The 27,996-nt window shown below is 48.8% G+C and overlaps 1 protein-coding gene and 1 long non-coding RNA gene across 3 annotated transcripts; one reads left to right on the top strand and one right to left on the bottom strand.

Annotated features, from left to right (window-relative positions):
* Positions 1–10: 10 nt before the first annotated feature.
* Positions 11–27,982, top strand: PLEKHO2 (pleckstrin homology domain containing O2). Of its 2 annotated transcripts, none has more exons than XM_071754204.1 (6): positions 11–284; positions 4,859–5,011; positions 11,906–12,022; positions 18,501–18,605; positions 21,320–21,418; positions 23,608–27,982. In XM_071754204.1, the coding sequence occupies exons 1-6, from the start codon at positions 276–278 to the stop codon at positions 24,835–24,837; spliced, it is 1,713 nt and encodes a 570-aa protein (XP_071610305.1). In that variant the 5' UTR covers positions 11–275; the 3' UTR covers positions 24,838–27,982. The 2 variants fall into 2 exon arrangements, with proteins under 2 accessions (XP_071610305.1, XP_071610306.1); XM_071754205.1 differs by lacking the exon at positions 11–284 and adding an exon at positions 1,658–1,733.
* On the bottom strand, positions 5,006–18,944 carry LOC139800769 (uncharacterized). The gene is made up of 5 exons (XR_011727911.1): positions 18,856–18,944; positions 10,410–10,524; positions 8,137–8,266; positions 7,189–7,292; positions 5,006–6,531 (listed from the first exon to the last, which is right to left on the bottom strand). It is a non-coding gene; the product is annotated as an uncharacterized lncRNA (long non-coding RNA).
* Positions 27,983–27,996: the final 14 nt, after the last annotated feature.

Genomic DNA, 27,996 nt, shown 5'->3' with positions numbered 1-27,996 from the left:
AAACCCGGCACTGCCGCTGCTGCCGCTGCTGCTGCTGCTGCTTCCCCGAGAAGTTGGTGCGGAGGCGAGAGACGCGGGGCCCGGCACATCTTTGACCCTGTTCGGCTCGGCTCGGTTCTGCCAGGCTTGGCCCGACCCGCTTTTGCCCGGCCCAGTTTTGCCCGGCCCGGCCCGGCTCGGCATGCCCGCCCGTCCGGAGCCGAGCGGTGCAGCGGGACGGCGGCGGAGGAGAAGCCCCTGAGAGGGCGGCGAGGAGCGAGCGGCCCCGTCCCGCCATGGAGCAAGTGAGTCCGAACGGGACCGGACCGGACGGGACAGGGAGGGGACCCCCGGGACGGGACGGGGCTGTACCGGAGCCCCCGGGACGGGACGGGGCTGTACCGGAGCCCCCGGGGCGGGACGGGGCTGTACCGGAGCCCCCGGGGCGGGACGGGGCTGCAGGGGACCCCAGGGAGGGACAGGAGCCCCTCTCTGCCAGCAGGGAAGGGGTCGGAGAACCGCACCGGACACTTTACTTTTTTGGGGGGGATCTCGGCTGGCTCTGGGACATCCCCGGAGGTGTCGGGGGGACGGAACTGGAGAAGGTCCCGCAAGGCTGGGGGTGTCAGGGAAGCCCCCCTTGTCTTCTCCGCTGGAGCTGGAGTAGAGCATCCCCAAAGCTTCTCGGGTTTTAAACTTTCTGGCCGGCCGGGCGAGGCTGCCGGAGGACGGGCGCTGGCAGAGCGGGGCTTGTCGGAACGCCAGGCTTGCTCAGGCCACCTTGTGCTGACTCTTGCTGGGGTGTTGTACTTCCGTGCTGGAGCTGGGCCTCGCTCAGCCCGCCAGCTTGGCCATGGCCACATACCTCCCAGCCTTCCCCAAGCCCGTTCCTCCTCCTCCTTTTCTGTCTGGGACGGGTTGAACTGGGAGAAGGGCAGCAGAGCTGCTCCTTCACGTATAGGTTTTCACGTCCGTGGGCTCACACCCCAATAATCCATCCCTGCCTGGACTGATTAAAGTGCCACGGATTTGTTGAACAGCTCTGTTTCTCCCCTCATTTGTCCGTGCAGTTATTTCTGTTTCCTTCAATGAGTTTTCACTGCTTAGGCACAAAGAAAGCTGCTGGTAGGGTGGACCACCAGAGGGGACTTTGGGCTTTAGGACATGTGATGCTGGTAGCTGTGGCTTCTCTCTCCCCTCAGCTTTCTTCTTTCCCCTCCCAACGTTCTGTGGCAAGGCTGAGATGTGTTTTCAAACGGTGGGGAGACAGCAAAGCAGCCCAAGTTGGTAGTGACTGAGGTGTTATTATCCACCAGCATCCATGGAATGAATCCACAGTGGAGAAACTGCTTCCAGCTGGTGTCTGTGCTGAGGGGCTTCAGGATGGCCCAAGGGAATGGAGAATGAGGAGAGCTGGTGGCAGGGCTCTTCCTGCCCCACTGCCTCCCTAGCTCTGCACCCACTGGCAGCTCTTCGTTAACCATCAGTTAATTGTCCTTTAATGGCTTTTGGGAGAGGGTATCCTCTCTGTAGATTCCCAAGTTTCACATGGATCTGAGCAGTTTCCAATGAGATGGTTTCCCTCCTGCCAGGTCAGGGAGCAGTAGAAGTGCTGACAGGCAGGCTGGGAAGATAATGTGGAAAGGGAGTGGAAGAGGTGAGGGCTGGAGAGGAAGGTTGTGTCCTGGGAGGTGTTTGTCAGTCCCTCACTGGAGAGGAGTGTGTGATAAATAAGATGCTGGCTTTAAATGAAGGTATTGGAGCTGGGTAAGATGCATCTGTGCACAGTCTGTAACTTGAAAAAGCACCATGACAATTCAGCTGTTGGGTTGTTTTCTTTTTGTTAGAGAATGTGAAAAGTAAGTGGGTCCATGGGCCCTTAAATATGGGGGCAGAGGAGAAATGACCATCCAGTTGTTAAATAAAAAGCCATCCCGTGCCCCTAATGGGGCATCTCTGCAGAGCTGTGGATGTGAGTGTGAACCAGGCTGGAAGAGTGAGACTTAAGAAATGGCACAGTGATAAAAATTGTAAAAATGGCTCATTATGGGTTGGTTTTGGGAGCCATGCCTTTGGTGTGAGCCAGCAACAGGATAACTCTTGGCAGTAGGTTTCTTCTCATGGATTTATACCAGCATCAGGAATGAATCCAGCCCAAGAACATCCTGGGATGGATATTTGAGTGTTTCTTGTAGAAGGAATACACATAAAGCTGAATGAACAACAGCAGCTCCTCTCTTTGTGCCTCGCTCCACTTTTAGTTGTGGAATCACAAGCAGAGAACACAAGCAGGACACAAAGCCCTGCTCTGGGTGTCCTCCTCTGGCCAACATCCCCTCACCCACCCACTGCAGGGATGGCATGAACCACCTGTAAAAATAAGCTGTAAAAAATAAAAAAAAAGTCAAGTATCATCTCCCAGCCCTGTCTTGACTTTGCAGGAATGAACAGTCAAGTTGCATCATCTGTTTTTTGACACACATAACCTGCAGGCAAAGGATCACATCCCCACCTTGTGATAGGGTGTGTGCAGGTAAGGGGGGGGAAGCTGCTGACCCAGCACCCTGGATCCCACCCTCATGTCTGTCTTGGAGCAGGAACCAGAGGAGGCACCAGGCAGCTCAGGTTCAGGTGACTCCTGTGCAGGGCTGGGGACAGAGCTGATGGCTGCTGCCTTCTGCTGAGACCAGCACTCTCCATCTCACCTTGTCTTCCCTCTCCTGGGCCACTCAGCTTGGAGTCATGGATCAGATGCTCCTGGATGCTGAGAAATTTGCTGTGTGATGTCAGATAAGCCTTTCAGCCAGGTGGGGAAAAAGGGCAGGAAAAAATTAATCTGCAAAACAAACAAACAAAAAAAACAAGGAGTAAAAACATGTTGCTCTGAAGTCTCTCAAATAAAACTCTTCAAAAGCTCCATCCATACAAAACTGTGACAAGGAAGGTTCAGGTCTGTGCCAAATTGTCTACAACTGACATCAAAAGGGTGCTCAATCAGGAAACCAGCAGCTCTATATTTGTGCAGCAACTGATGTTTGCTGAAGTCGCAGATCACAGCTGAATACAACTTCCTGGCAACTTAAAAAGTCAAGTTTAAAAAAAACCCAAACCCATGCAGTCCCCTCACTTCCCGGAAAACTTTTTCATGCTCAGTCATCCCATCTTGTGGCTTTATCAAGCACAGCTCAGTACCATCAAAATAACTCCTACAAAAGGCAGCAGAGATCTTCCAGGTTTCCACCTGATTTTCTTTTAGGGGAGAGACTATTTGAGTTTCTTCTTTGCAGTCTGCCCCTGAGCCCACCTGCAAAGCCAAGCCTCTTCCTGGCCATAGGGGGGATGGGAATAAATGAGGGGACATGGGCTATTTAATCTGGTTTTCCTCTTTTTTTTAATGGGTGCAAGTTTTTTTGTGCTTTTGGGCTACAGCTGACCTGCATGGCAGCTGCTGCCCAAGGGTGTGTTCGTTGGGAGCCTGGTGCATGAAAACAGATTCATTAGCAAGGATCTCCTCCAAATTTTTGGAGCTTGTCTGTACTCACTTGCTCTGTACCAGCTACAGGGTTGTCCAGCTCCAACTCCTTTCCATACACATGGGATTTCCTCTATGTTATGAAATATGATGTCTAAGCTCCAGCCACTCTGGTTTGGCTTGGTTGGGTTTTTTTTCCCCTGTGAGAAAAAGGTTTCACTCAGCATCTAGCAAGGCTCATTTGGGGATGATGGGGGCTCTGCCTTTGTCCTCCCTCCTTTTTTGTGCAAACATGCTGGCTCTCTGCAGCTCTTTCAGGTGAGGATGTGGAGGAAACTTGAGTCTGGAGGGACAGGGGTATTCTTGGGAGGAGGCTGGAGGATTTGGGGTTGGCCTCTCCTTACAAGTCACAAGGTTGGCGAGGTGTTTGTATAAGGGGATTTGGCTCAGCAAGGGATTCCCCTCACCTTGTGCCAGGCAAAGAAGCTTATGGAGGGGTCCAGGGGGTGTTGGGAGCAGCAGGGCACTCTGAGGGAGGGGAAATGGGGATCCTGCCTTTGCCAAGGCTCTTCCATGCACAAGAGAGGAGGAAAAATCTCATCTTTAGCCATGTCTGCTGGTGACAGCAGTCAGCTGACTGCCCCCATTCCCTGTCTTAGGTTTCCTGTCTCCGTTTGATGCGAATATTGATATTGGATATTTCTGGAGGTTTTTTTCAAAGCAGGGAAGTTATGCATCTCCTGAGTTTTACCAGGTCTGGAGAGCCAGCAGCCTTCCAGTGCAGGATGCTGGGGGGCCCTATGCTGAGCAGCAAGGACCTAAAGGCAGGACAACCCCCCCCCAACACTCTTGGTTGCCTTCTCTTCCAGTCCTTCCCTGGAGGAGCCTGCTAGGAACAGTTTAGTGTGGACATGATGAAGTCCTGGCCTTCATGCCATGGATTTGCCCACAGGAGTTGGCTTGGGGGCAATGACCAAACGTTGAGACTCCTAGAGACAAAACTGAGCATTGCTACTGGTGCCAGCAGGATCCATCCCACTGGGATTTACCAGAGAAATAAGTGGAGAGGAGGGTGCTTATATTCAAGGAGCCCTTGGTGCAGAGTGGGCAGGGAGTACCTCCATGGAGAGGGGAGCAGAGTTGCTGGAGCAAGGTGGACTTGCTGCCATCTCAGTGTCCCCAGGGGTGACCAGGGTCCATGCCCACTCTCCAGTCCTGCAGTAGCTCTGGAGTGAGAGCTGGCTGAGTTTTCCTCCTGGCATCTTCCTCTGGAAGTCTTTTCCCTTGAGAGGGACCATGTGGGGTGGGTGCTGAGGTCTTCTCTGGGTGACGACATCTTACTGGTGACCTTCATTAAATGGATGGGAAGTGTTTCTGATGTAATTCCTTCTCCCTTCTGTCCTGTAGGATACAAAGGAGGAGGTCCCAGAGAAGCCAAAGCCTGCTCCAACTGCAGAGAAATATGGATGGATCAAGAAAAGCAGTGGGGGGCTCCTGGGATTGTGGAAGGATCGTTACATCCAGCTACGGAAAACACAGCTCGTGGTCTTTGAGGATGAGGTATGGTCACAGCTAAGGGTCTTGACTGAGGGGCAGGATCAGGCCCTTGGTGCCACAACGTTCCTCCTGTGTTTTTCACTCTTCCCTCCAGCCTATTCCTTTCAAAAGAGGCTCTCCAGTTACCTCCAGGAAGGGTAAATGTTACAAAGAAGAGGCAGCAGCTGCATTTTAGAGTATATTATATATCATAAATATTTCAGCCAGTAAATATTTGGACAGTGTCATTTGCAAAAACAAAAAAATCAAATGGGGGCAGGACATCCTGTGAGGAGGTGAAGAGAGCAAAGCTTGGGACGGAAGCAGGATATGTGCTCCGTGTTTTTGGGATCTTTAAAGGATCAAACTGGATTGTAGCAGCCTGGCTTCCCACCTGCTGCTTGAGGGAATGGCAGGCAACTTTGCAGCTGTTTGGCACCCCTCAAGCAACTCAAATTGTTGCTAGCCAGGCTCTTCAGGGGTTTGTTTAGTCAATGATGGATGCGGGGTGAGATTATGAGCTGTCCTCCTTAAGCGGGGACACAGTCTGGATTTGGCTCATCTTTTCCTTTTACTTGAGCCAGGACTGAGCAAAGGACCCCTGGGAGCTTCATCCGGGACTTCCCTGGATAAATTGCATGCTTTAAGTTCATGGCCTCGTTTAAAACTGTTTCCAATCAACTGAGAAATAAGAGCCAAGCCAAATCTGTCCTGTGTCTTCATTTGAGAAGAATGGAGAGTGCGGGGCTGGTCCGGACGGGCTCTTCCCTTGTCAGTCCCTTGGTTCCTGGCCTGAAAGGGGCTTCTGCAAGAGCAGAGTTTGCCCTAAAAGGGAGAGATCACAGTGCAGAGCACACAAAAGAGAGGTTTGAGATTAGGAGTCAGCAACTCTAAGCCCTGGTGGTTTACAGTGGGTAGAAGTTGGTGGGTGCATGGGGATGAAGGAGCTCTTCTCACTGCCTGGTCTGCAGAAGGACCATGTGCCTGTGGCTGGCGGGAGGAGATCTGGGTGATCCGTGGGCATCAGGATGCTACAATCCCAAAGTCATCATAAAAGCTTCTGTGCAAGGGAAGAAAAATGGGGAAATGTTTCTGCAGCTCCATCGCTGCGATGGTTTCAGGAACAACGGGACTGACTAATGAGTTTGGTTCTTCTTTTTTTTTTTCAAACATACTATTGCCTAATAAAGGAGATTTTTAATGAACAGTTTAGGTTAAAGGGTATTACCTCCTCCCATATGATGAACCCTCCTGCTCTTCCCAAATCCCAAAGCTTTCCAGCAGTGTTTGTTCTTCATTTTACAGTGTCACCAAGGGTGCAAGAATAATGAAATGAGAAGTTAGTGTCAGGTGGGGAGCAGCTGGAAAGGGAGGCAGAGCTGTGGGGGTTTCTCTTCCACAGGGAGGTGCAGCCTGGTTCTGCAAACAGGTGACTCTCTGCAGGTCTCCCCAGTGCCCTGGACACCTTTTGACTGCAGCTGAAGCTCCAGGAACTTGCAGATTTAAAATCTATAACCATGACGTAGGTGTTTGGTGTTTTTTTCCTTTAAAAACAAGATCTATGGAGGTTCTCATTACCACGAGGGAAAAGGAGGCTTTTAAAGGGAGATTAATTTTCACCGGGGTTCAGAAGAAGGAAAAAAATCCCAACCATTTAAAGGGTTATTTTATTATCTCAACAAGGAAAATGGCATTTGTAACAAGTGGGCATAATGTTTTCTGGTAGCCTGCGGATTGTGGTAACATCCTGTAATAAATTGTGTCTGTAAGCTACAGTAGCTACAAAGTCCCATTATTGTAAATAAGGGATCATGTTAATATCTATAGGCTATTAAACTGGCTTACAGTGAAGTCAAATGTCTTAGGAGAGGAAATTGCTACAAAATTATCTGGTAGCACAATAGGATAGCATGTGATTGTGCAGGCTTACAACAGGGGAATGAAAGGAAATGGCAATTTTCTGCACTCAGGAGGGGTCCCCTTGCCACAGAATTGAGGCAGTTTGTGTTTATTACTGTATTTATCTTCCTTTAACATGAGTTAGGGCAGTGTTGTTGTTTCCATCTTAGTTGGGGAACGGAGTTTTTGAGATGAGAAGGGCCCTGCCCAAAGTCAAAGGAGAGTCAGTGTGTGGCTTGCTGTGTTGGCTTTGATTCCTGGACTTCCAGCAGCCCTTTCCCCACTGGACTTTCTCTACATACCTGCTCTGCTTTGTGGGTCTCCACAGCCAGACACATCATTCCAGAGCATCCTCAGGCCAAAACATTTTGAAGTGGGATTGTCCAGTGCTTTCTGAGTTGGGGCCCTGGAAAAAGAAAGGAGATAAACCTGCAGGTAACAGGACAAGAGGACGTGGTCTCAAGTTGTGCCAAGGGAGGTTTAGATTGGGTATTAGAAGAAGGTTCTCTGAAAGGGTCATTAAACACTGAGACAGGCTGCCCAGGGAGGTGGTTGGATCCCTGGAGGTGTTTAAAAGCTGTGTAGATGTGGTGCTCAGAAACATGGTTTGACACTGGACTCGGTAGAGTTGGGTTTTGATTGGATTTGATGATCATAAAGGTCTTCTCCAACCAGAACAATTCTGTGAAATTCAAGCTGCTTTCTGCATTTATCCACAGTTAGACCTAAATGGGTTAAATTTAGGTCTCCTCCCTCTTGAGAGGAAGGTCAGCTTCTATGTCAGAGGGGAGGTTTAGCCTGTGAGTCTTTCAACTGCTCTGAGCCCATCAGATTTGCAGGAACTGAGCTGGTGACTTGCACACACAGTGCCTTTCAGTCCCCTGTGGGCTGGAGCCCTTCACAAAGGTGCTAATATTGCCTTTAGCAGTTGTTTCCTATGCAGGCACGTGTGTTTATGCAGTTACATGAGGCTGGCTGCACTCCGAGCTGAGGTTTGTGTGTGCCAAACAAGAGCAGAGGGAAGGGCCAGCAGGAGATGCAGGCAGTCAAGTTGCACCGTGGCAGAGAGCACTGCCTGAGCAGGAGATAAATCCTGTATTTATCATCATCAGTAGCAATCTCCTGGAATGCACTCCTGACCTGCCCTGGGAGTGTGTTTCTCATCTTGGATCTGTTTGTCAGGCTGTGGGTTTGGTTTGAAGCTGTGAGCGACCTCCCAAAGGCAAATTGCAAACTTTGGATTGTATTACCTGGAGCAGCTGGGGGGGGAAAGTCACCCCACTGGGCTTCAGGTTTCTTCCAGCTGATAGGAAATCAAGGGAGATGGATTTCTTGTCCTCTCTTGTGCCTCCATCTCCAGCACCCCACGTCTGTACCCTCCTGTAAATGAAGACTCAGTGAAGCAAGATGTCTCTAGGATATTACATACTCAAATGTCAGGAAAAAAAAGAGGCACAGACCCAGAGGAACTCCCCAGAACCTGAGGGAAGGCAGGTTGTGTGCAGGCCCCTGCAGAACCGAGCAGGTTATTTTCTAACAGGGTTTCTTATCTTCTTGTCTCTGCATATTGTTGCCAGAATAAAAATCAAGCCTTTCCATCTGAAGATCAGGCAGTCCTGTGCAGAGGGATGACACAGATCAGTATCACCCCCCCATGGAATAGACAGCACCAGTCTTGGGTTTGGATTTTTTTCCCTAAGCAGTGCAGTTGGTGCTTAAAGTTGGGTTTTTTTGTTGCTTTGGGTTGTTTTGTTTTGGTTTTTAGGTGTATTATTTTAAAGGGAAAAATCCTACTAGATAAAGAGTCTTTTAGAGGATCCACTCAGCATTTAGCAGTCGTGAATGTTTTCATCTGCATTTTGCCCCTGGTAAAGTGATAGCAATGTATACCCAAGATGATTTATTGAAATGCTTTTAGATCCTCAGCTGGAGATGGAAATTATCATTTTGGGCAGTGTAGGGATTGTACACTGAGGGTCACAGCCCATGAGTGTGTGTCAGTGAAATTGTACCTTCCTTTATAGAAAAATTTCAGTGGGTCTTTCCCCCCATTTTTTATCATTTTTTCTTTAAGGAAATTGTTTGCCAAGTAGGATTCTTTGGTTAAGCACATGCATGCTTAGGTTTTTAGTTATTTTCTTCTTAAGGGCCAAGCTTACAGACACATGGGTTTAAGTTGCAGTGTCTGCTTCATGAATAGCTAAGGGCATTGGTTTTCTGCATTAAATCATGAAAGTAGGGTTTCTCTACCAGGATTTGAAGCATCTTATTGATTGTCCCTTACAGCAAGCACTAAAGCAATTAAAAAAAAACCCAAAACCAAAACCAAACAAGCCCTAAAATCCACTGAGGAAAAGAGAAAGGTGGCCTGAAGGGAATTCAAATGCAATGCTGTGGGACAGCCTGGCAAGCTGTGTGCTGCAGGGAGCTGTGACCACCCACTGAGGACTCAACCTTTGTGTCCTGTGCTGTGAAAGGACTGTTTGAACTTATCTGGGACACTAGAGACCAAATCTAGTGTGAGCTTGTCCAGAACATGTGTCTGAGCCCCATGTGTTGGAGCAGGAGTCTGGAAGTGACCTGGTCTCTGTGTGATGCTGAGCATCCTCCAGGTCTCAGGAGGCTGAAGGGACCTGGAGACCTGTGGCAGGGTCATGCACTTCAGCCTTATCTTAGTGGTGGAGGACAAATATAAAAGATCTCTTTGTGACCCAGGTAGGCTGACAGAGGGGGGCTGGCCACTTGCCAAGGGTTAAAAAGAAACAAAAGCCCCATTCTGGCACTCCCTGAACTCAGATGCTTTTCCTTTGCCCTCAGACATGAATTTTTTCTTACTTCTCTGGCTGCTTTCTTCCCTGCCCTCCCTGAAGAGCACAACTTACTTAAGAAGTTCACATCTCTGAAATGAAGGAGCCATAGGTGGCACATTTAAACCAATGCCCCTGGGAGACAGGGTCCTGCATGTCCACCTTAGTCCACAAAGCCTCTCCAGGGAGCAGAGGGGCAGCTGGAAGGCAAGGGTAAAACCTTGTCACAGTAAAACCACAGCTCTCCACCCTGCCAAGTCCTTCTTGTCCCCCCAGCTTGGTGCTCCAATGTTTTTAGGAAGTGGAGACCAGCTTGCACAGGATGGGAGGGCAGGTTCCTCTCCGAGAGGCGGGGAGGATAGCATGGACAAAGAGGGTGACATGGACCTGCTGGGCTCTGCTGGGGACAGAGCTGCTCTCAAGAGCAGGGAGGGTGGGCAGGAGTCTCTGTGCTGGTCTCAGTATCCTGCCAAACCACCCACATCCTGAGCCCAGCAAACTTCGGCGTCGGATCTGGTAACCGCGCCGGCCCTGCAGCCGTGCTGGGATGTGGGCGGTCGTCCACCAAAGGGCAGGATGAGATCACCCCTCCCCGAGGCATGTATTCCTGACCTCACCCTTCTCTGTCATTTGTTGGCCACTGAGGGGTTATTATTTCCATCCCTGTCCTTTTGCAGTGACATTGCAATAGCAGGATTGCAGCAGGAGCCTCGTACCTTCAAAGGACTCGGTAACGTCAGCAGGATTTTATCTGCGAGGCTTTAGGTCTGGGCAGGATTCATCTCCTCCTCCTCCTAGTAGATGTTTTCCCAGTTCTCTGGTCACATTCACCTACTCAGTGTTAAATGAAATAAACAGTAATGTCATTAAAATAATAAACCTAAATGAGATCCAGACATCCCTCAGTAGCTCACAACCTGCTCTGTGTACCCACGTCGGCTCTGCAGGGCCCCGATCCCCACATAGGATGGGTAAAAAATTCTAAACGCAGCCTGAGCTCTGCACAGCGACTTCAGTGTCAAGTGGTGAAGGGAGGAAATTCCCCACAGCCCACTTCCCTCTGAACTCTCCATTCCCTGCCTCCAGCCACGGAAGCAGCTTCCTGGCTACAACTCATTTCCTCATCCCACACCCCCTCCCCGCTACGGACACCGCTCTGTACAAACTCGTACGGATCCCAGGAGCTGCTCTGGGAGCAGAACCTGAGCTGGGGATGGTCATGGGCAATGGTTTTAATTTAGGGTGGTAACAGAGAGGTTCCCGAGGTGTGCTGACTGGAGCACTTTCCTGGCAAGGACTGCTCCTTTGGCTGCTTCTTTGGTGTAATATTTAGGAAAAGGGAGCCGTGGTCTCCTCGGGGCTCCTGAGACACAGGGAATATTATCTGCCCTGCATTACACTGTGATTCCTATTAGGGATGGTGCTCTGCAGCTGAAAGGAGCCACGCACCACGTGTGGAATTTTAGTTATGTTACTGGGAGAAAGGAGCCAAGATCCCGGCTGGCAGTGCTCAGCAGTGAGACACCAGGGAGAAATCCTCCCCACTGAGATGCTGGCCCTGACAGTTTTGCTGGCTGGCCTGGGCTGGATTTCCAATCCTCAGCATTTTGACAGTTCAGTGGCTGCAAGAGGAGCATGTTCCAGTCACACGTGGCTCCCACTTGACCTTGCTGAGGCTCAGCATGGTGGCCGGGCTCGCCTCTTATCTCCCCTCTGCTTTGCACTGCCTTCCCTGGCAAAAAAAGCAGGGTAACATCTCCTCTGTTCACTGTGGGGAGGAGGTTGTGTCACCAAGCTAGAAGAGAGCCTTGGGAGCACTCTGAGCTCATGCCAGGTTTATTGAAGTGCATCATGTTATTCCACCCGAGTTCTCAGCCTGTGGCTCGGGCAGGGTGATGGGGAGAGACCTCCCCACCTTCCTTCTGGCTGCAGATCCCTGGATGAGGCCAACAGAGATGGCAGAAGCTGGTGTCACTGTCCACAAGGTGTTATTTACTCAGCCACTGTGGACAGATCAGCCTGTAGCTTAAAGACAAGTATTTTCTTAGTGAGACAGATGCCAGCCTTGTTCATGGGGACTTGCTGTCTGCACGCAGGTTATTTTTAAAGCAGAAGAGCTTTAAGACAGATGCAAGGGGAAGATAGGCAAAGTTTTTATACAATTGATTTCAATGCCTCCTATTCATAATAATGTTTCACTCCCTCTCTGCAGGATGAACAGAAGTGCATAGAAACAGTGGAACTGGAGAGTTATGACAAGTGCCAGGAACTGCGTGCGCTACTAAAAAAGAAAAACCGTTTCATTTTGATCCGCTCCCCGGGTAAGAAGGTAGGATTGCCTTTCTCATCACCCTCAAGCCTGCAGCCTCCCAGACGAGTTCCCCTGCAGCTGTGCCCAGAGCAGATGAAGGGCTCTGAGATTTAGCTCTTTGGCAGCTGGGAGAAATGACCTGTGGCTGTGGATGGTCAAGTGTGGAAGGAGGAATGCTACTGTCTTGTCGACTTTCCTTTTGTGGTGGGGAAGAAGTCTTCCTGGCACTCAGCTTTATCCTCTTGATATTCCTCCTGCCAGTACTCCCTGAGCAGTGGAGGGTGATCATTCCCTGGAGTTCCCCCTTGTGCTCCAGACAAGGAAGTGTCCCTGTCCCAGCTGAAGTTTTGCCCAAATTCCAAATCAGTGATCTCCATCCCTGTACTGAGACATTCCTGGAGCTGGAATCATTGATCTAAGAAACTCCAGCTCTAAGCTATTTGCAGCCAAAGAGTTCCTAGGAAAAAGGATTTATTTTGTAGAATTTATGAAACTTTACATCTTTAGCTTCCTGTGTAGCATCTGATTAGATCCAGAACTTGACAGCCAGGCTGGCACTGCAGAGAAGTTCTACATCCACCTGAGCCCTGACTGTATGCAAGGACACCCTTGTCTTTCTTCCTCTGCAGGTTCATCTACACATCTTTGGAATTTCTCCTTAATTCCTACACATGTTCTCTATTTCAGCATTTTTATGGGCTAGGATGCTTCTGCTGTTGCTTTACTTCTAATTTCAACGTAATTAAGTTGGCCTAAGAGATCATTTTAAATCTCCCTTTGCAGATCTGAGAGGTTGTGAGGGACAAAACATTTTCATTTCCTTAAGAATGTGAGCAGGCAAAACCACCAAGTTGCCTGCATTCCCCCATCTCCATTTTGTTTAAATAAATGGAGATTGTTTAGTCCTTGTTGTCACTGTTGCTTATTCTTTCACTCCAGTCACTTAGTGTTTATTGGTATAATAAAACCCCAGCTGAGTTCAGAGCATCACTGTGCTAAACTTCATTCAGAACAACAAAACAAGGACTGTCCTACCCCAAAACACTCCCGTGGACCAGGGTGGGAGTGGAGAGAGAAGGAAAATGATGTTGGTTTTGCAAGTAGGGTGTTAAGCATCATGCACTGAAGTGATGGTAGCCTGGAAATTTGGGCTGATCCCAGGGCAGAGAGGCTCTCCAGGCTGAGCAGAGGGTTGGGATTTGGTTTGTAATTTGCCTCATCAGGAATAATGTCAGTTTTAGATGGAAAGTGGCTAACCCTGGCAGGCAGGGTGTGTTTTTTGTGGAGGGGAGTAGGCAAATAAAAGCCCTTGTGCTCAGAGATGGGTGGCATTGTAGGAATTATTACTATTTTATTATTATTATCTGCAAGTGTTGTTACTTGGAGAGGCAAAATGTGCAATAGCTGCAGATGCCTCTGTGCTGCTGCATGAATCAACACAGGGGGTGAGACTTCCTAAACCTTTCATATTTCTTGCATGGAGAAAGATATGCCCCAAGCCTGCCCCAAAAGGGTAACTTCATCCTTTTGGCATGTTGGCAAGTTTACAGCTCCTCTGTTTTTCAGGCCACTGATTAAATGGAGGCCTAGAGAGAGGCTACTTTTTACAAGACTCTTTTGGTGAAAAGAAGGGCTTTTATAAATGAAAAGTTCCCTGTTTGTAGCTCCCCTCCCACCCTCCTTTTGGCTGGGGAGCTGGTGAGGGTGTTGACACACAACATACTTTGGCAGATGTTAGGACAGGCTTCAATTAGGAGGCCAGAGTACACAAATGTCCTTCTTCTGTTTTGAAATTGCAGCTGTGGTGATATATATCAGCTAAACATTTTCTGTTTGGGAGGCTTGCTGCTATCCACAGTTTAAAATCACTCTGTGAGCTGCCTTGCCAAGATTTTGCTAGGTTTTTAGTTTAAATCTTGGATGGGATACTCTTGAAGAGAAGAGGAGATGAATCAGTCAGTGAAAACTTCTCTGCAGCTAAAGTTGCACTCAAATAAATAAGTTGCCTTTCTAAGCACTGGGATTTGATGGATGTACCCCAGATTCTGCTTGCCCTGTTCACGAGGGTGATGTTTTTGTTAAGCTGTGACAAAAAGAGCAATGTCACACGCCTGCACTGGGGTGGCACTGCAAGAAAGCACTGCCCATGGAGCTTCAGTTCTTTAGCAAAGGAAGCTGGAAATGTGCAAAAGACCCATTCTGCTTAGAAATCTCAAAAGCTTTGTTCCACCCGCAGCAATTAAATGAAAACTGTTGGATGCAGAGAGCTGAGACTGTAAAAAAAGGGCAGCAGCCTTGGCCTGGAGACTTTAAAACGTACTGGTGATGCAAAAAGCAGAGCAAATGACACTTGGAGTAAACTACAGAGGTTGGCATGAGTCTGGTATGCAACAGGTGTGAAAGCCTGTTGTAAGGGAAGTCTTAAGAATGGGAAGAAAGAGTGGAGTAGTAAGGGAAAGAATCTACGAGCAAGCAGGGCAGCTCCTCATGCATCCTTTCCAGGCACAAATGGCACCTCCAGTCAGAGGTGGAAATTTCCATTGGTTATTTTTCCCTCAGATGCCTTTGGAGGTACCTGCAGCTGCCTTCAGCAGGGGCCCAGCCTGGAAGCTGTGGTAGATCCCAGGGTCTGCATCCCAGAGATGCTGCATTATTCCCAGGGATGCTGTAGCTCTTGGTTCAGCTGCAGAAAACCACAAGAAGCCTCTAAGTGACAGTCCCTGGGCTTCCACTTTTCCTTTCATCATCTAACCTGATAAAGTCCTGCAGAAGGCAGGAGATGACCTTGTGTCTGGCAGATGGACTCTGGTGCACTCTTGATAGTTTAAGTTGCTACTGATCCAGCTCTCCTCTGGCTTCTGCTGGAGGTGACCACCCCGTGCCAAAAGTCAGCAGAAGGGAACACATTCCCACACCTAAACCTTGGAGTTCCCAAGCAACTCACAGCCCAGTTTAGCCCAGTCCCACTGAAGCCAACACCAGGTTTTGCATTGGAACAGCTGAGGAGCAGGCCCAGGTTTCTGCCGCCCACCTCAGCTGCAGATCAGCAGCATGGGGCAGAATTGCTCAGCCAAGTGCTGATAAATGCCTTAAATCCCAGCTCTCCAGTGCTCCAGAGCTCATCTGTTAAACCATTTAGTGCAGGTACAGCTGGCTGACCCTGAGAATACTCCTCTTTCCTGGAAAGCAGGGTCAGCACAGCCCTGAGACTACCACTCCTTGAAGAGACTGATGTCCCTGAGAAGGCACGGAGCAATCAGGGACACTGCTGGCTGCCATCAGGGACAGTGACAGGGACAGGGACAGTGTGTGAGCCTCTTGCTGTGTGACATCCAGCCAGGGATTCAGCAGGGGCTGCCTGGCTGTGCTGTGCTCTGAGTTAGCTGACAGTAAATGGCATGGTCTGTGTTTGTGGCTTACAATGGTCACTATCACATTAGGTTAAGCCATGACAGCTTTTCCTGGCACACCAGCCTGTTGTTTATGGCATGACTCAGTCTCAGCTGGCTTAGCAAGAAGGAGAGCAAATATTTTACCCTGCCTGCTGCCTTCTTATATTGGTGTCACTGACTCTGCCTTAAATTTCTGCTGAAGAGCAGACCCTGCTTAGAGTTTTGTTGGGAGTATCCATCTTCAGGTGCATCCTTTGACATCTGTGGATGCTCCAACGAGTGGAAATACAGACAAGAGAAATTCTTTCTTTGTAGAGGACCTGGGGGGGCTCAGACAAGTGTACAGAGCTCCAGTGGCAGGCAGGGCTGAGACCCCTCCTCCAGCTCCTTCCTGCCTCTTCTCTGGAGCCATCTGCTTCATAGAGAGCATCCACCCTGCTCTGGTTGACCTCTTCTCCCCAGTGTCATGGCTGAGGATGCCAGCCAGACAAGAAACTACAAAGCAACAAAAGAGACTCTGCCTGATAGCAGCCTGAGCACCAGAGCCCCAGCACTACGACCCACGTGGGCTCTTTCTGCCCATGGCTCTGGAGAATCTTTCCAGGATCCCCTTTCCCCACCATCCATCAGGTTTTTCTTGGGTGGCTGTGGCTGATGGTCAGGGTTCCGAGGAGGGTTGTGTGCCTGAGGGACACGTCAGCTTCTTGTAAGTGACAAACCATCCCCCCAAGTCTTCTCTCTGCAGAGTTTCTGACACCAGCACTTAGTCACAGGCTCAGCTGTGGGAAGCCAGAGGCTTTTGTCAAGAATGAGGCACAGAAAGTGGCATTAGAAGAGGAACTTTGCAGTGAGGCAGGAATCCTTCCCTTGAACAACATGTCCAGAGATTTCTAAACCCTGCAGCAGGCTGCCAGGTCTTTGCCAGGCAGTGCAACAGCTCAGCTGCTCACAAGCAGAGCTTTCTCCTAAGCTTTCATAATCACCAAGCTTTGGGGGAAAATCGCTTCCAAACCAGAAAAAAAAAAAAAAAAAAAAAAAAAAAGTTTTTAAGCACACACAAAACCAGGCCTGCTTGGACTAAAACAAAATCTGTCTGTCGCTGTTTTGGAGCTTTGCCTTCCCTTGGGTTCCCTGGTCAGCATGGCCTTTCTGCACCCCAGACAAAGGGCTCTTTTTTGTAGCAGCAGGCTGTGGTTCAGGCCCTAACCTCTCCTCTGAGCTCTCTGGTCCCCTCACCTTGTGTGCAAACTAATGGAATAAATAATCTTTCCCCATATTGCTGCTTAACTCCCTGCTTGCCGTGCTGGTGGTGAGGGTCTGGCACTTGGTCACTGTGATGTGCAGATGGAAATCCCTGGCCCTGAAGCATGAATGTGGAATGAGGGGCATGGAATGAAGGAATGAATGCAGAGGGGAGGGGCAGTGGGTTTCTAGCTGGACAGAAGCAGTGGATGTAAGATCAGGCTTTAGTTCTGCAGGATTTCTGATGGTACCTTCAGAAGTTGCTGCTTTGTTGTGCCTTAAACCAGGGAACTGCTGAGAGCATTTGAGTGTCACTCAGCATTAACTTTGTTCCCCTCATTTTAGAGTCAGTCCTTTATAAAGGCACTGCTGTGATTTCAGAATGTGAGGCCTCATTTGCAAAAACCTTGGACTACAACTGCTCTTGAAGATAATAGGAAGGTGCAGGATACCTACTGGATGTTAAAACACCCAAAATAACTATTCCAAACAACCCCCCTGCTAGTTTATGTTCTGGATGAGCCTTTCTGTATCTCACCTCCCCACCTGTAAGAGGTGGATGATTTGAATTCCTCTGAAAAGTAATTTGTGAAGCCCTCAGATATTGCAGTGATAAGCAGCACAGAAGAGATTGCTGGGGTTATCAGTAATTCTGTTTTCAGGGCAGAGCTTGTGCAGAGTCCAATCAAGAAGCCATATTGACCCAGGAGGATAAAACCATGGGATAGCTCAGGAAGAAGTGCTGCTCCTGTCATGAGGTGCTAGGAGGAAAATGCACAGCAGGCTGAGTTAAGCCTGCCCCAGCAACATTGGGGTAGTTTAATGTTTGAGTGCTTGATTTTGCAACTTTGATGATGTTCTTTAGCCCTAAAGTATGTCTGTGTGCTCATGCAGCATGGATTAGGGCACCACATGGAGCTGTTTGGATCCAAGCCAGCCTCCTGTAGAGCCACCTGTAATGTGAAGATGATATTTCTCTCATCTGAATGTACATGAGGGCAAAGGCATGTGATGCTGGTGAGGCACTCAGAGAACACAGCAGGGAAATATACACCACCATACCTGTTGTTCCTGCTGTGGGCAGGAAGATTTGAACCACTGAGCACAACCCTGGAGGAAGGAAAGAGCTGACTGAAGGGAGGACAGGCCTCACAATTACCCATTGCTCCCTCCTTATTTGTGTCCTGTGCTCCTTGCCACCTCCTTCTTGTATAGCTGACCCTTCCCTTTTTCTTAGGATAGTTGTTCAAACCCCAGAAAGTACAAGCCTGGACCATTCACTGCTGTGTTTCTTTGTTGGCAAAGAGAAAAAGAGATGGTGACATTTTTTCACTTGCATTGCCCTTATGCCTCATCACATCCATACTTGGGCAGATTGGGGTTGGTGCAGCCAAGGTCAGAGCCCTGGATTCCTCTATCAGTTCTGCTCTGCAGAGCCACAGGAAGAGGGAAGCAGGCAGAGCCCCCCACACCCTGGGGGGAAGTTGGAGTTAAAGCTCTTTATTGCATCTGAACCTGCACAAAATGAGTTGGCCTTTCAGTCTGCCTCTCTCCACAGCGTGGCCATTCACTGCTCTGAGAGCTTTTCCAAGTGTTCTGCAGAGGGAAGGAACTGTGGCTTTCTTACTACTTGAGTTACTAGCTGCAAAAATAGAATTACAGCAACAAGCTGTTCAGCATAACAAAATCCTGTTTGTGGGAGCTATCAAGTGAAGTACTTGCCAAAGCACAAAGGAATCTGTAGTTTAAACACAGACTGGAACTGGATGTTATGTAGAGGCTGAAGTGACAGAGAGCAGAGAGCTACCTCTCTAGTCCTGGCTGGGAATGCTTCAGCAAAAATTGTCTCTTTGCTCTTGCAGGTTCATGATATCAAATTTCAAGCTCCAACTTTGGAAGAAAAGGAATCGTGGATAAAAGCTCTTAATGAAGGGATCAATAGAGGCAAAAACAAAGTATTTGATGAGGTAAGAGGAACAGTTTGGAAACTCCTGTATTTCTGTGTCACCTCTCATTCATTGCTTTCTTAGCTTAAAAGCAGAGCTTGCCTTTGCCCCTGTGCTCCCTGTCCTTCCTGCATGGCAGCCATGGTTGAAGGAAAGAGAGATGATATTCAAGACAAACCAGGTCACATCCCTGCAGTCTGGGAGCTTTTGGCCACTTCAGTTCCCAGCCCAAAATGGTAGAACATACAGAGAGCTGTTTGCACCCTCCTACCTCTTGCTGCTTTTCCCTTTCTCCTGGCCAGGGTGAGATGCAGGGAGGCAGCTGGTTGAGGAGATGGTGTGGAGGGATGGACTGTGCTAAGAGCTCAGCAGTGTGAGATGGTCTGGTGGCTTCAGTAGGTTTGGGATTGGTGAGTGTAGGACTGTTCCCCTCTTCCAGCAGAAGCAGCTGGGACAGCAGAAGCTCTGAGTTGTGTAGAGCTGGGGCTGCTCCTGTCCTCCTCAGGCTGCCACGATCCTCCACCAAGCAACCTGGAAATGGAGATGTTTGGTTAGGACCTGGCCCAGTCTTCAAGACTGGAAAAATCTCAAGTGACTCAGCCCAGCAGCTATTCTGCCTGCAGTCTGGAGGGGAGTCTGCTGGAAAGTTACTCCCCAGCCCCAGCCAAACCTCTCTGCTTCTCATCTGGCCCCAGCACACCTGCCCTCCCAGATGCTCCAGAGATGAAAACTGCACATCCTAGAGCCTGACTCACCTTGCCCTGCTCCCTGTTAGCTTGTAGAGCAGCCCTGAACTAAACCAAAGGAGCAAGCAGGAGCTATTCTGCAGCTGTTTCAGTAACTGAAAGGAAGTGCCCCAAACCACCACCTTGGGAATGACTCAAGAAGAAATGGTGAAGGTAACAAGGGGAGGAAGCAATCAGCAAGATCTGTTTAGCAAAAAAACAGAAGCAATGAGTCAGAGTTTTGAGAAAAGGGCCAAGCACTGCAGGTCTGGGGCTAGAGGTGTGAACTCCAAGAGCTTGGAGTTTGCTTTTATTCAGCAGAGGGCATAGGCAGGAGGAAAGGCTGGAAGATTCTCCTTTTTGGGCAAGGCAATTGGCAGCCAGGGTTTTGCTGGTAGTGGGGTGTGGAGATTTCCTGGGCCCTTAGACCAAGTGGGAAGCAGCACAGGGAATTCAAGGAATCAGCTGGGAGCAGCAGCAACTTGGGAGGAAGAAACCCAGCAGCAGAAAGCTGAGCAGCCAGGTCTGCTCTCATGTTCCAGCAGGTAGGAGATGTGATGTCCTGCAATGCAGTGCTGCTCAGACCCCTTTAAACCCTTATTCCCCCCTTATTTGTGGCCAGCAAATCCAAGGAGACACTGATGTTTCCCCCAGGCTGCACCTTTCAGCCACCACAGCCCAGGCAGTCACAGAGCCAGCACAGAGAAACACCTGGGACCTCCCTTCCCACGTGTGAGAGGGCAGTGGATTTCTCTCTGATTCCAGGAAATCCAGCTAGAGTTGCAATTAATTCAGGTCACTGCTCACACCTTCTCTTCAGCATCCTGCAGCCATGAGAGCAGTGGGAGGGGGGAGGTGTGTAGCAAAGTGCTGCTGACACAGTTCACAGTCAGGTCAGGGTTATTAATGAGCTTTCACCTCTAAGACAGCAACAGAGCTTTCTGGGCTCTGCCACATGCAGGAGCCAGTCCAAGCCCAGGCTGCAGTGAGGGCAACAAAGCTGCCTTGTGTCCTTCCTGCCCTGCCCTTGAGGGAGAGGGCAGGTTTGTTGTCACAAACCTCCAAAGGCTGGGTGCTTTGCTTTGGTGTATCTGTTAGATCAAGACAGCTCAGGATTAGAGAGATACCTTAAATAACCATCATGCATGTGCAGGGTGTTGTGTGCATTCTGGGAGTCTGGATTGCCAGGAAGCTGAACATGAGCCAGCAGTGTGCCCAGGTAGCCAAGAAGGCCAATGGCATCCTGGCCTGTATCAGGAACAGCGTGGCCAGCAGGTCCAGGGAAGGGATTCTGCCCCTGTGCTCAGCCCTGGGGAGGCCACAGCTTGAGTCCTGTGTCCAGTTCTGGGCCCCTCAGTTTAGGAAGGATATCGAGGTCCTGGAGCAGGCCCGAAGGAGGCAACTGGGCTGGTGAAGGGACTTGAGCACAGATCCTATGAGGAGAGGCTGAGGGAGCTGGGGGTGTTCAGGCTGGAGAAGAGGAGGCTCAGGGGAGACCTCATCACTCTCTCCAACTCCCTGCAAGGAGGTTGGAGCCAGGGGGGGGTTGGTCTCTTTTCCCAGGCAACTCTCAGCAAGACAAGAGGGCACAAGAGGTCTCAAGTTGTGCCAGGGGAGGTTTAGGTTGGACATTAGAAAGAATTTCTTTAGGGAGAGGGTGATCAGACATTGGAATGGGCTGCCCAGGGAAGGGGTGGATTCTCCATCCCTGGAGATATTCAAAAAGAGCCTGGATGTGGCACTCAGTGCCATGGGCTGGGAACCACGGGGGGAGTGGATCAAGGGTTGGGCTTGGTGAGCTCTGAGGTCCCTTCCAACCCAGCCAATTCTATGATTCTGTGATTCTATGCAGGCTGTAACTGAGGTCTGAGGTGAGGACTATAGGGGTGAAACACTGAAAACCCTCCTGGATCCAAACGCTCCACGTGTGACAGAGAACTCCAGAGATGTTTCTTGAGGAATTCATGACCCTCTTCCTTTTTTCTTTCCCTCTTTTTCTCCCTTTTGAAGGTGAAAGTAGATGAGAGCCTTTCCTTAGACCACGTAACTCGGGACAGAGTGAAAGTGACCCACGGGCGCAGGCCACCCACGAGAAGTCACCTGAAGGAGGTAGGTGTGTCCCCACCCTGGGGTGGGCATCTCCCCAGCTGGGATCCCCAGAGCTGCTGCTTCCACTGAGGTACAAAATTCCAGGGATACCCCCAGTTTCAGGCAGCCCAGAGGAAGCTGTCAAGGGAAACTCCAGGAAAAGCTCTGCCAGCACCTCTCTAAGGAAGCTCCAGGTTCCCATAGCTCTGGAATTGCTGGACCACATTGGGATACATTTAGCTTTCCATAGTTCCTGAGCTGCTTCACTGTCTGGTGAGAGCCATTAGAGTTTCACTTCAGTCAGAAGAGACCAAAGCTCTTATGTCTAAGAAGTGATAATTTTGCAGCCACAGTTGTCTAAAGGTAGAAGAACTGCATGGTCTTTGTGAAAAAGCTGTGTTTTTTATTAAGCTCACTGGAAAAAGCAGACAAGCTTTCAAGTTTACAAGTCCTTCCTTAGGTCTGACACAGAATGCATTATTCTCCCAGGCAGTTTTATGGACCAACCTGTCAACTCTTAACTGATTTTCTGGATCCATCACATCAAAAAAAAAAAAAAAAAAAAAAAAGAGAGAGAGAGAAAGAAATAAAACCCACCACAAAATAATCCTGCAGTTCATGTCAGTGAGAGAAGTTCTTACTAATTTTTGATTCCTGTGATTTATGAAATGGTTGCCACAGACAGATTGACTTTTTAGCAGAGCATCCATCTCAACCAAGGAAGGTTTTTATATCAAACCTTCTTTCTTCAAACTTCCAAGGCTCTGGTGTGTCTGCACAGCACTCAGATGATCCTTGTGCAGAAAATGAGGTGCCCTGAGACTTTTTGCTTTGCACAGAAATAGAGGAAGGGTGTCTCTTCTAGAGAAATGCATGGAAATGAATCATAGTTTCTCATCCACTCCTTCGGAAAACCACAGAAGAAAACATGAAAAAAGTCCCACAGCAATGAAGTGTGGATTCTCTGCTGCCTAATATGGGCTCAGGAAGGTGGGAAGTCCTTCCCTTGGCACTTAGAAGCTCTCTCTGCCTTACTCAGCTCACTAAATTCACCAGATACCTCTGAGGTTTATACTTGCAAAACCTCTCAGCCAAATTCAGGGGAAACACACACAAATTCAGAAGCAGGAATGAGGGGAAAGGGAAGGGATGGAGCCTGCAGAAAGATGAGTCTCACAGCTGCTGGCTGCAGTATTGTGAAGGAAATGGAACAAATCATGATTTTCAGTGTCAAAGCAGGCCAGGTGTGGACAGGTCAGGGCTGAGCTGCCAGGATGCAGCTTCCATCTCTCTGAGAGGCTGGAAAGGCAAAGAAAGAGGCTCAGCCCTGGTGAGACAGGGACAACAATCAGGTTGGAGGTAGCAAGCAGAAGGCAACAGAATTCCAATAGGATCCCTGCCAAGCAATCTGAAGCTCAACTTGGTTTATGTGTTCAAGTAAAAATACAACAGGCCCCAAAGCAGAAAGCAGGTGAGGCACAGGGGAGAGAGGGATCCAGCTACCACAGGGATAAAGAAATCCAACATGGCAGAGCAGCCTGGTTAGCACCAACAGGAAAACTAAGAAATAAGCTTATTGTGGAACAGGCTTTGGGACTTTCTTGTCAAAGAAAGTAGTAAAATAAGTTCTGTGCTTTTGTCCTAATTCTTGCCTGCTTCTGGTTGTTGGCTTTGATATTCTCGTGCAAGTTGCTTTGCTATAGGGCAAAAAATAACTCTGCAGCAAAACCCCACATGATGGTCACAGAAAAAGAGGCTGAGCAGGGGGGTGGAAGTGCCTCACTCAGTGTGTTCCAGACTTGCTGCAATGTCTGTGACTTACTCATCTTTCTTCTCTGTTGGGTGACTTGTTTGTTATTCATGATCATCACAGCTCATTACATTTTAGCATGTCAGCTCACATGGGGCTTCACCTCTTAGTTTAAGGCTGGGAGAGCTGGCTGCTGCTGTTAGAGGGTAGCACAGGGTGATGCTGTATGGAAGAAGCCCAAACTCCATAGATTGCTCTTGAGCTAAAGAAAAAGCTGCTCTCAGATTGTCCTTACAGTCTCAACAGATGTAAGTATAAACAGGATGGATGTGTGAAGCAGCAGCCCCCAGCCCTTGTCTTGCTATTTTGTGGGGTCTTGGACTTTTAACTTGAAGTTAAGGGGTGGAACAAATGATTGATGATGGGACAGATATTGAAAAAGTTCTCCCTTGTATTTCAGGCTGCCAAGTTGACATCAGATGGGATCCTGCGACTAGACCTGGATATGGTTGACAATGGACCACCAAGCTTGGATTCCACTCTCAGTGAAGGTGACAATGTGCCACCCCAGAAAGAAACTCCAAAGCCACCTATGCCACCTACAAAACCCACTGGTGCAAAAGAAAACCAAGGTGCAGAGAACAACCTTCCTGACCAGGAACATAAAAAACCTCTGTCTCCTCCGTTGCCTCCAGAGAAGAAGCTTAAGGAGGACACAGCATCAAAGGACAATGAGGATGCCAAGGAAGAGGACTCTGTAAACCCAGAGGAGAATGGGGAAGGATCCCAGACACCCAGTGAGGAGAACAGAGAGAGCCACATTGAGGTCAGCAACAGGGTAGCAAAAGCTCCAGTTCCTCTTCCTAAGAACGTGCCAGACAAGCTAAAAGTGGCTTGGGATCAATCAGTCAGTGAGCCTAAAAGCACAGAAGACTTGAAATCATCAGAAGACAGTAGCAGAGAGAACCTTGCTGAGATTGCTGCTGCAGATGCTACAAAGCCTCTTGTTCCTCCTAAGGTTCTGTCAGAAAAAACACAGTCCAAAAGGAACTCCAGCCATGCTGACCTGGAAGCTGGGGTTTGGGAAGGTCTGGAGTCTGGCAGCTCCAAGCCCCCAGTGAATGGGATTGCAGCCAGCGAGGCAGCAGAGTCCACGTCCCCAACAGCTGAAGAAGGAAACGGGACAAGCTCTGCTGAGAAGGAACATCAGACTTCAACAGAAGAGACAGAGCCCTCCTTAGCTACAGAAACAGGCCATGAAAATGTAAAAGCAACTACTGAGAAGAATGAGTCTGTGGACAGCACTTCAGTGTTCAAACTTCGCAGTTCTTCTCTGGGAGACCTCCTGTCTGATTCCAAAAATAGATGGGGAGCACTTCCAGGCCAAGGTTTCCCCAAGGATTCCCATCACTGCTTAGCTAAAATGGAGGAGAAAGTTGCTAATGAAAGGGAAAAGGCAGAAAAACTTCTGGAGAAGGTTTTACGTGAAGGGTTGGAGCAGGCACAGGAGGGGAATGGACCCCCAGTGATGGCAGAGACATTGCTCAGTGAGGCAGTAGAACAGCTCCGGCAAGCTACACAAGTCCTGCAGGAAATCAAAGGTCTGGGAGAACTGAAAAAAGAAGCAACACAGAAACAGAAAGAAAAGCAAAAGGATCTAGTGACTCTTTACAGGAGAAGTGCTCCCTGACCTCCTCTCCCAAGACATTTCTTTCTCACAATCAAAGCTAAACATTTGCCATTTATGATTTGTACCATTGCTAGGCCAGTGTTTAAGAGGTGTTTTGCTGTGCACACACCGTGTCCGTGGGACAGAACTGAGCTTTCAGTTAGAGCATCTTTCTCTCTTTCTACGTGCTGTACATACCAGTCTGGTTCTAATCCTCTTGGCACAGCAGAAGGTTACATTGAATGGTTTTGAAAATGTGAATGCTCTGTAAGGACCCGGCCCAAAGTCCTTCCAAGGGATCAGGCTTTAAAAATTAGTAGTAATCAAACCAAGCCAGATTTTGGAAAGGAATAGGGTGGCTGTTCTAGCAAAAGCCCCTGTCTGTCTGTACTTACAGACAAGCAGAGACCAGACTGCACTGGCACCTATCTGGCTTTCCCATTGGAATATTTAAGGATAAAAGTAGTCAGTGTGTGTTTGCTTGCTGGCAAGGTTTCCCAGACCACCTGGCCCAGTGACATCTAGGAATGCAGAGAGAAACAGTTTAATCTTCTCCAAAGATACTCCTAAAACCACATCCACAGTTTAAAAATGACCTCACACAGAGGCAGACAAAGCTGGCCAGCTCCTGACTGCCTGTAGTGTCCTCAGACCTGGAGCAGCAGGGTGAGGGCACTCCTCTGAGTGTGGCTCTGCAGAGCTTTAGGTGTGCTGAGCACTGCAGGATTGAACCCAAGTCTCCAACCAAACCTATCTGGTAACTCAGAATCCTCTCATCATCTTAGGGAACAATTAGCCAAGCATTTGGAGAACTTGTCTCCAAGAGATTCCTCAGGAGCTTCTTAGGGAAAGCTGTTAGGGAGGGAGCTTTAGGGATGTGTGTTGCCTTAGCTGCAGGATGGCTCTCTGGGCTGTTAAGTGACAGACATCAGGCAGGAGGAATGGGTGAGATCCCTCTTCCCACTTCCCAGGTCCATATCTGCTGTGTCCTGGTTGGCCTGAGCACAGACATCAGGAACTGGAGTGCCTGGAGGGAAAGGCATTTTGCACACATAACTCTGGGGCTGGTCCCAGTGGCTTAAATATATTAAAATAAAAATCCGTGGCTTCAGAAGGGGCTGAGGAAGGCAATGCAGAAAGCTCCAGCACAGGTCCCACAGCTTCTCTGCTTTTCTGCACAGAGAAGAGTCATCTTCTCAGGCTGGTTTTCAGGAGTGAGATGATTTGCCAGCACTGTCCTCTTAGCTCAGCCATTTCTTTTTCTTCTTTCTTTTGTCATTTCCCAGGTTCCACAAGGCTTCAGAGAGCTGCAAACACTCCCCATAGCAGCAGCCCAGCTAAGCCTCATCTGAGCCTCTTGGATTAGGTGGGGGCACTCCAGGTCTGAGCACAGAAACGTTGGAGTTAGGCTTCCAAACATCCTGGGTTTTCACCACCCAGAGCCACCAAGCAGGGTTGTGACTAGAACTGATGCTTCTGCTCCTCCTGATGAAAGCAGCCTGGGTTTCAGTGGTCTGTCCCCCTCTCCAGGCAGCCACAGACAACCCAGGGGAATTCACTTGTTAACCCCTCACATGGCAAGTTCTACCCAATGAAACACTCAGGGCTCAGGTGCCAAAAAGCTTTGCTTTGAAACAAAAATTTCCCCATGTCCTAAGCCCACTCCTCCTAGGCACATAGCCCAGAGCAGACTCTGGATCTGTGTCATTTGCTGCTGTGGAATCAATGTGAACCATGGGTCTCACTCACCTTTCCAGACATACTTAAGCCAAGGACTACTAACACAAATGATATTCAGTGCCTATCTGCTATCTAAATGTATTTTTCTGCATGTGCACTTTTGTTTACCAAACACTGTGTGGGATGAATGTGAGCTGTCAGAGCCTGGTGTGCACTGGAAGTTGAGGGACAGCAGCTGCAGAGAGCAGGGAGGCTTTTGCAAGATGCAGTTCTGTAACATGAGGGAAACTTGATGGGAAAAAAGCAGCTCACCCTAACAGGAATGTACACAAACCAGGGCAAACACTGGGTACAGGTTCATATCCCAAAGATGAAACCAGTCCTAGACTCCAGGATGGGCAACTGAAAACCCAGGAGAATGGAAACAGCAGAGGGGAGAGCTCAGTCCCCTAATTTGTACACAAATGCTTTTGCTCCTGCAGGTGTTTTCTTGTGGCTGTGTGTTCTGTGGATGCCATCTGGCTGATGAAAAAACCCAGACATCCCTATCTGTTAAAGCCAAACCTACAGGTTGTGCTTATATTTACTGTATATTTTTATATTATACTGAATATTCTAATGAATAAATGTCTGACATTTTACTGAATACCCATCTGTAGAAACCTTAACAGAAAAAAAGCACCTCATATGTGTTAAGAAATGGGCAAGGTAAATCATATTACAAGCTACAGCCAATTACTCTACTAACAGAACTTACTAGATTTGTATTATGTCTTGTAAATAGCTATAACTTAAGTCAAATCTCCATAACACCCCAGTAATTCTACTGCTGAAAATGCTATGTTAGAAATGCTTGGGTTTTAACAATTTTTTTTTTCTGATAAGGTTAGCAGTTCCACCCTAAAATGTCTAGCCCAGCTGGAAGCCTGGTTCACCTGGACATCATGTTCCTTCTGCAGCTTTCCCATTTGTTCTTTTTATTCGAGTCATGAGCCAGGCTCTGTCCAAGGCTGGAAAATGGGTTCTCCTGCAGCTGCCTGCTGAGGTGTTTTTAAACACTCCTCTGAAAATGACAGCCCTGAGGAATCAGGGATGGGATCCTGGTCTGCTCTGACCTTACACAGCAACTCCCATCTTCAGTGTACATCCTGCCACCATGCACTTTTTTTTGGTTGTTTTTTTTTTTTTTTAAATATAAATATCTTCCTTTAATCTTACATTTAAACTTGCATCTGTTTTCTGGCTGCACTAAAGCTGGTTTTTTTGTGCCTGAAAACCCTCTGGGCATGGAGTGCTGGGGGGTGAGTCTGTGTTTTAGGCTGTGCCACCAGGTTGCATGTTTGTGACAGGAAGGAAGTGAGATTGCAAGCAAGCAAGTGTGGATGACAACCTGAAAAGCAGCTGCTGCAGCCTGTGGAAAGGCAGCACTTTCTCTCCTGCTTGTAAAGAGCTTTGAAATTTGGCAATAAAGACCCCCTTTTAAATACCAGCTGTTTAAGA

This window comes from Heliangelus exortis, chromosome 11, assembly GCF_036169615.1.
Source record: "Heliangelus exortis chromosome 11, bHelExo1.hap1, whole genome shotgun sequence".
In the NCBI taxonomy this organism is placed as follows: domain Eukaryota; kingdom Metazoa; phylum Chordata; class Aves; order Apodiformes; family Trochilidae; genus Heliangelus; species Heliangelus exortis.
Note: the sequence above shows the minus strand (reverse complement) of the source record. Positions and strands in the feature narration are given on the sequence as shown.

What these genes read in the sequence shown, in the direction of transcription:
- PLEKHO2 (XM_071754204.1), top strand. An exon ending in TCGTGGTCTTTGAGGATGAG is followed by an intron (nt 5,012 to 11,905) that starts GTATGGTCACAG and finishes CCCTCTCTGCAG; the next exon opens with GATGAACAGAAGTGCATAGA. An exon ending in AAAACAAAGTATTTGATGAG is followed by an intron (nt 18,606 to 21,319) that starts GTAAGAGGAACA and finishes TCCCTTTTGAAG; the next exon opens with GTGAAAGTAGATGAGAGCCT.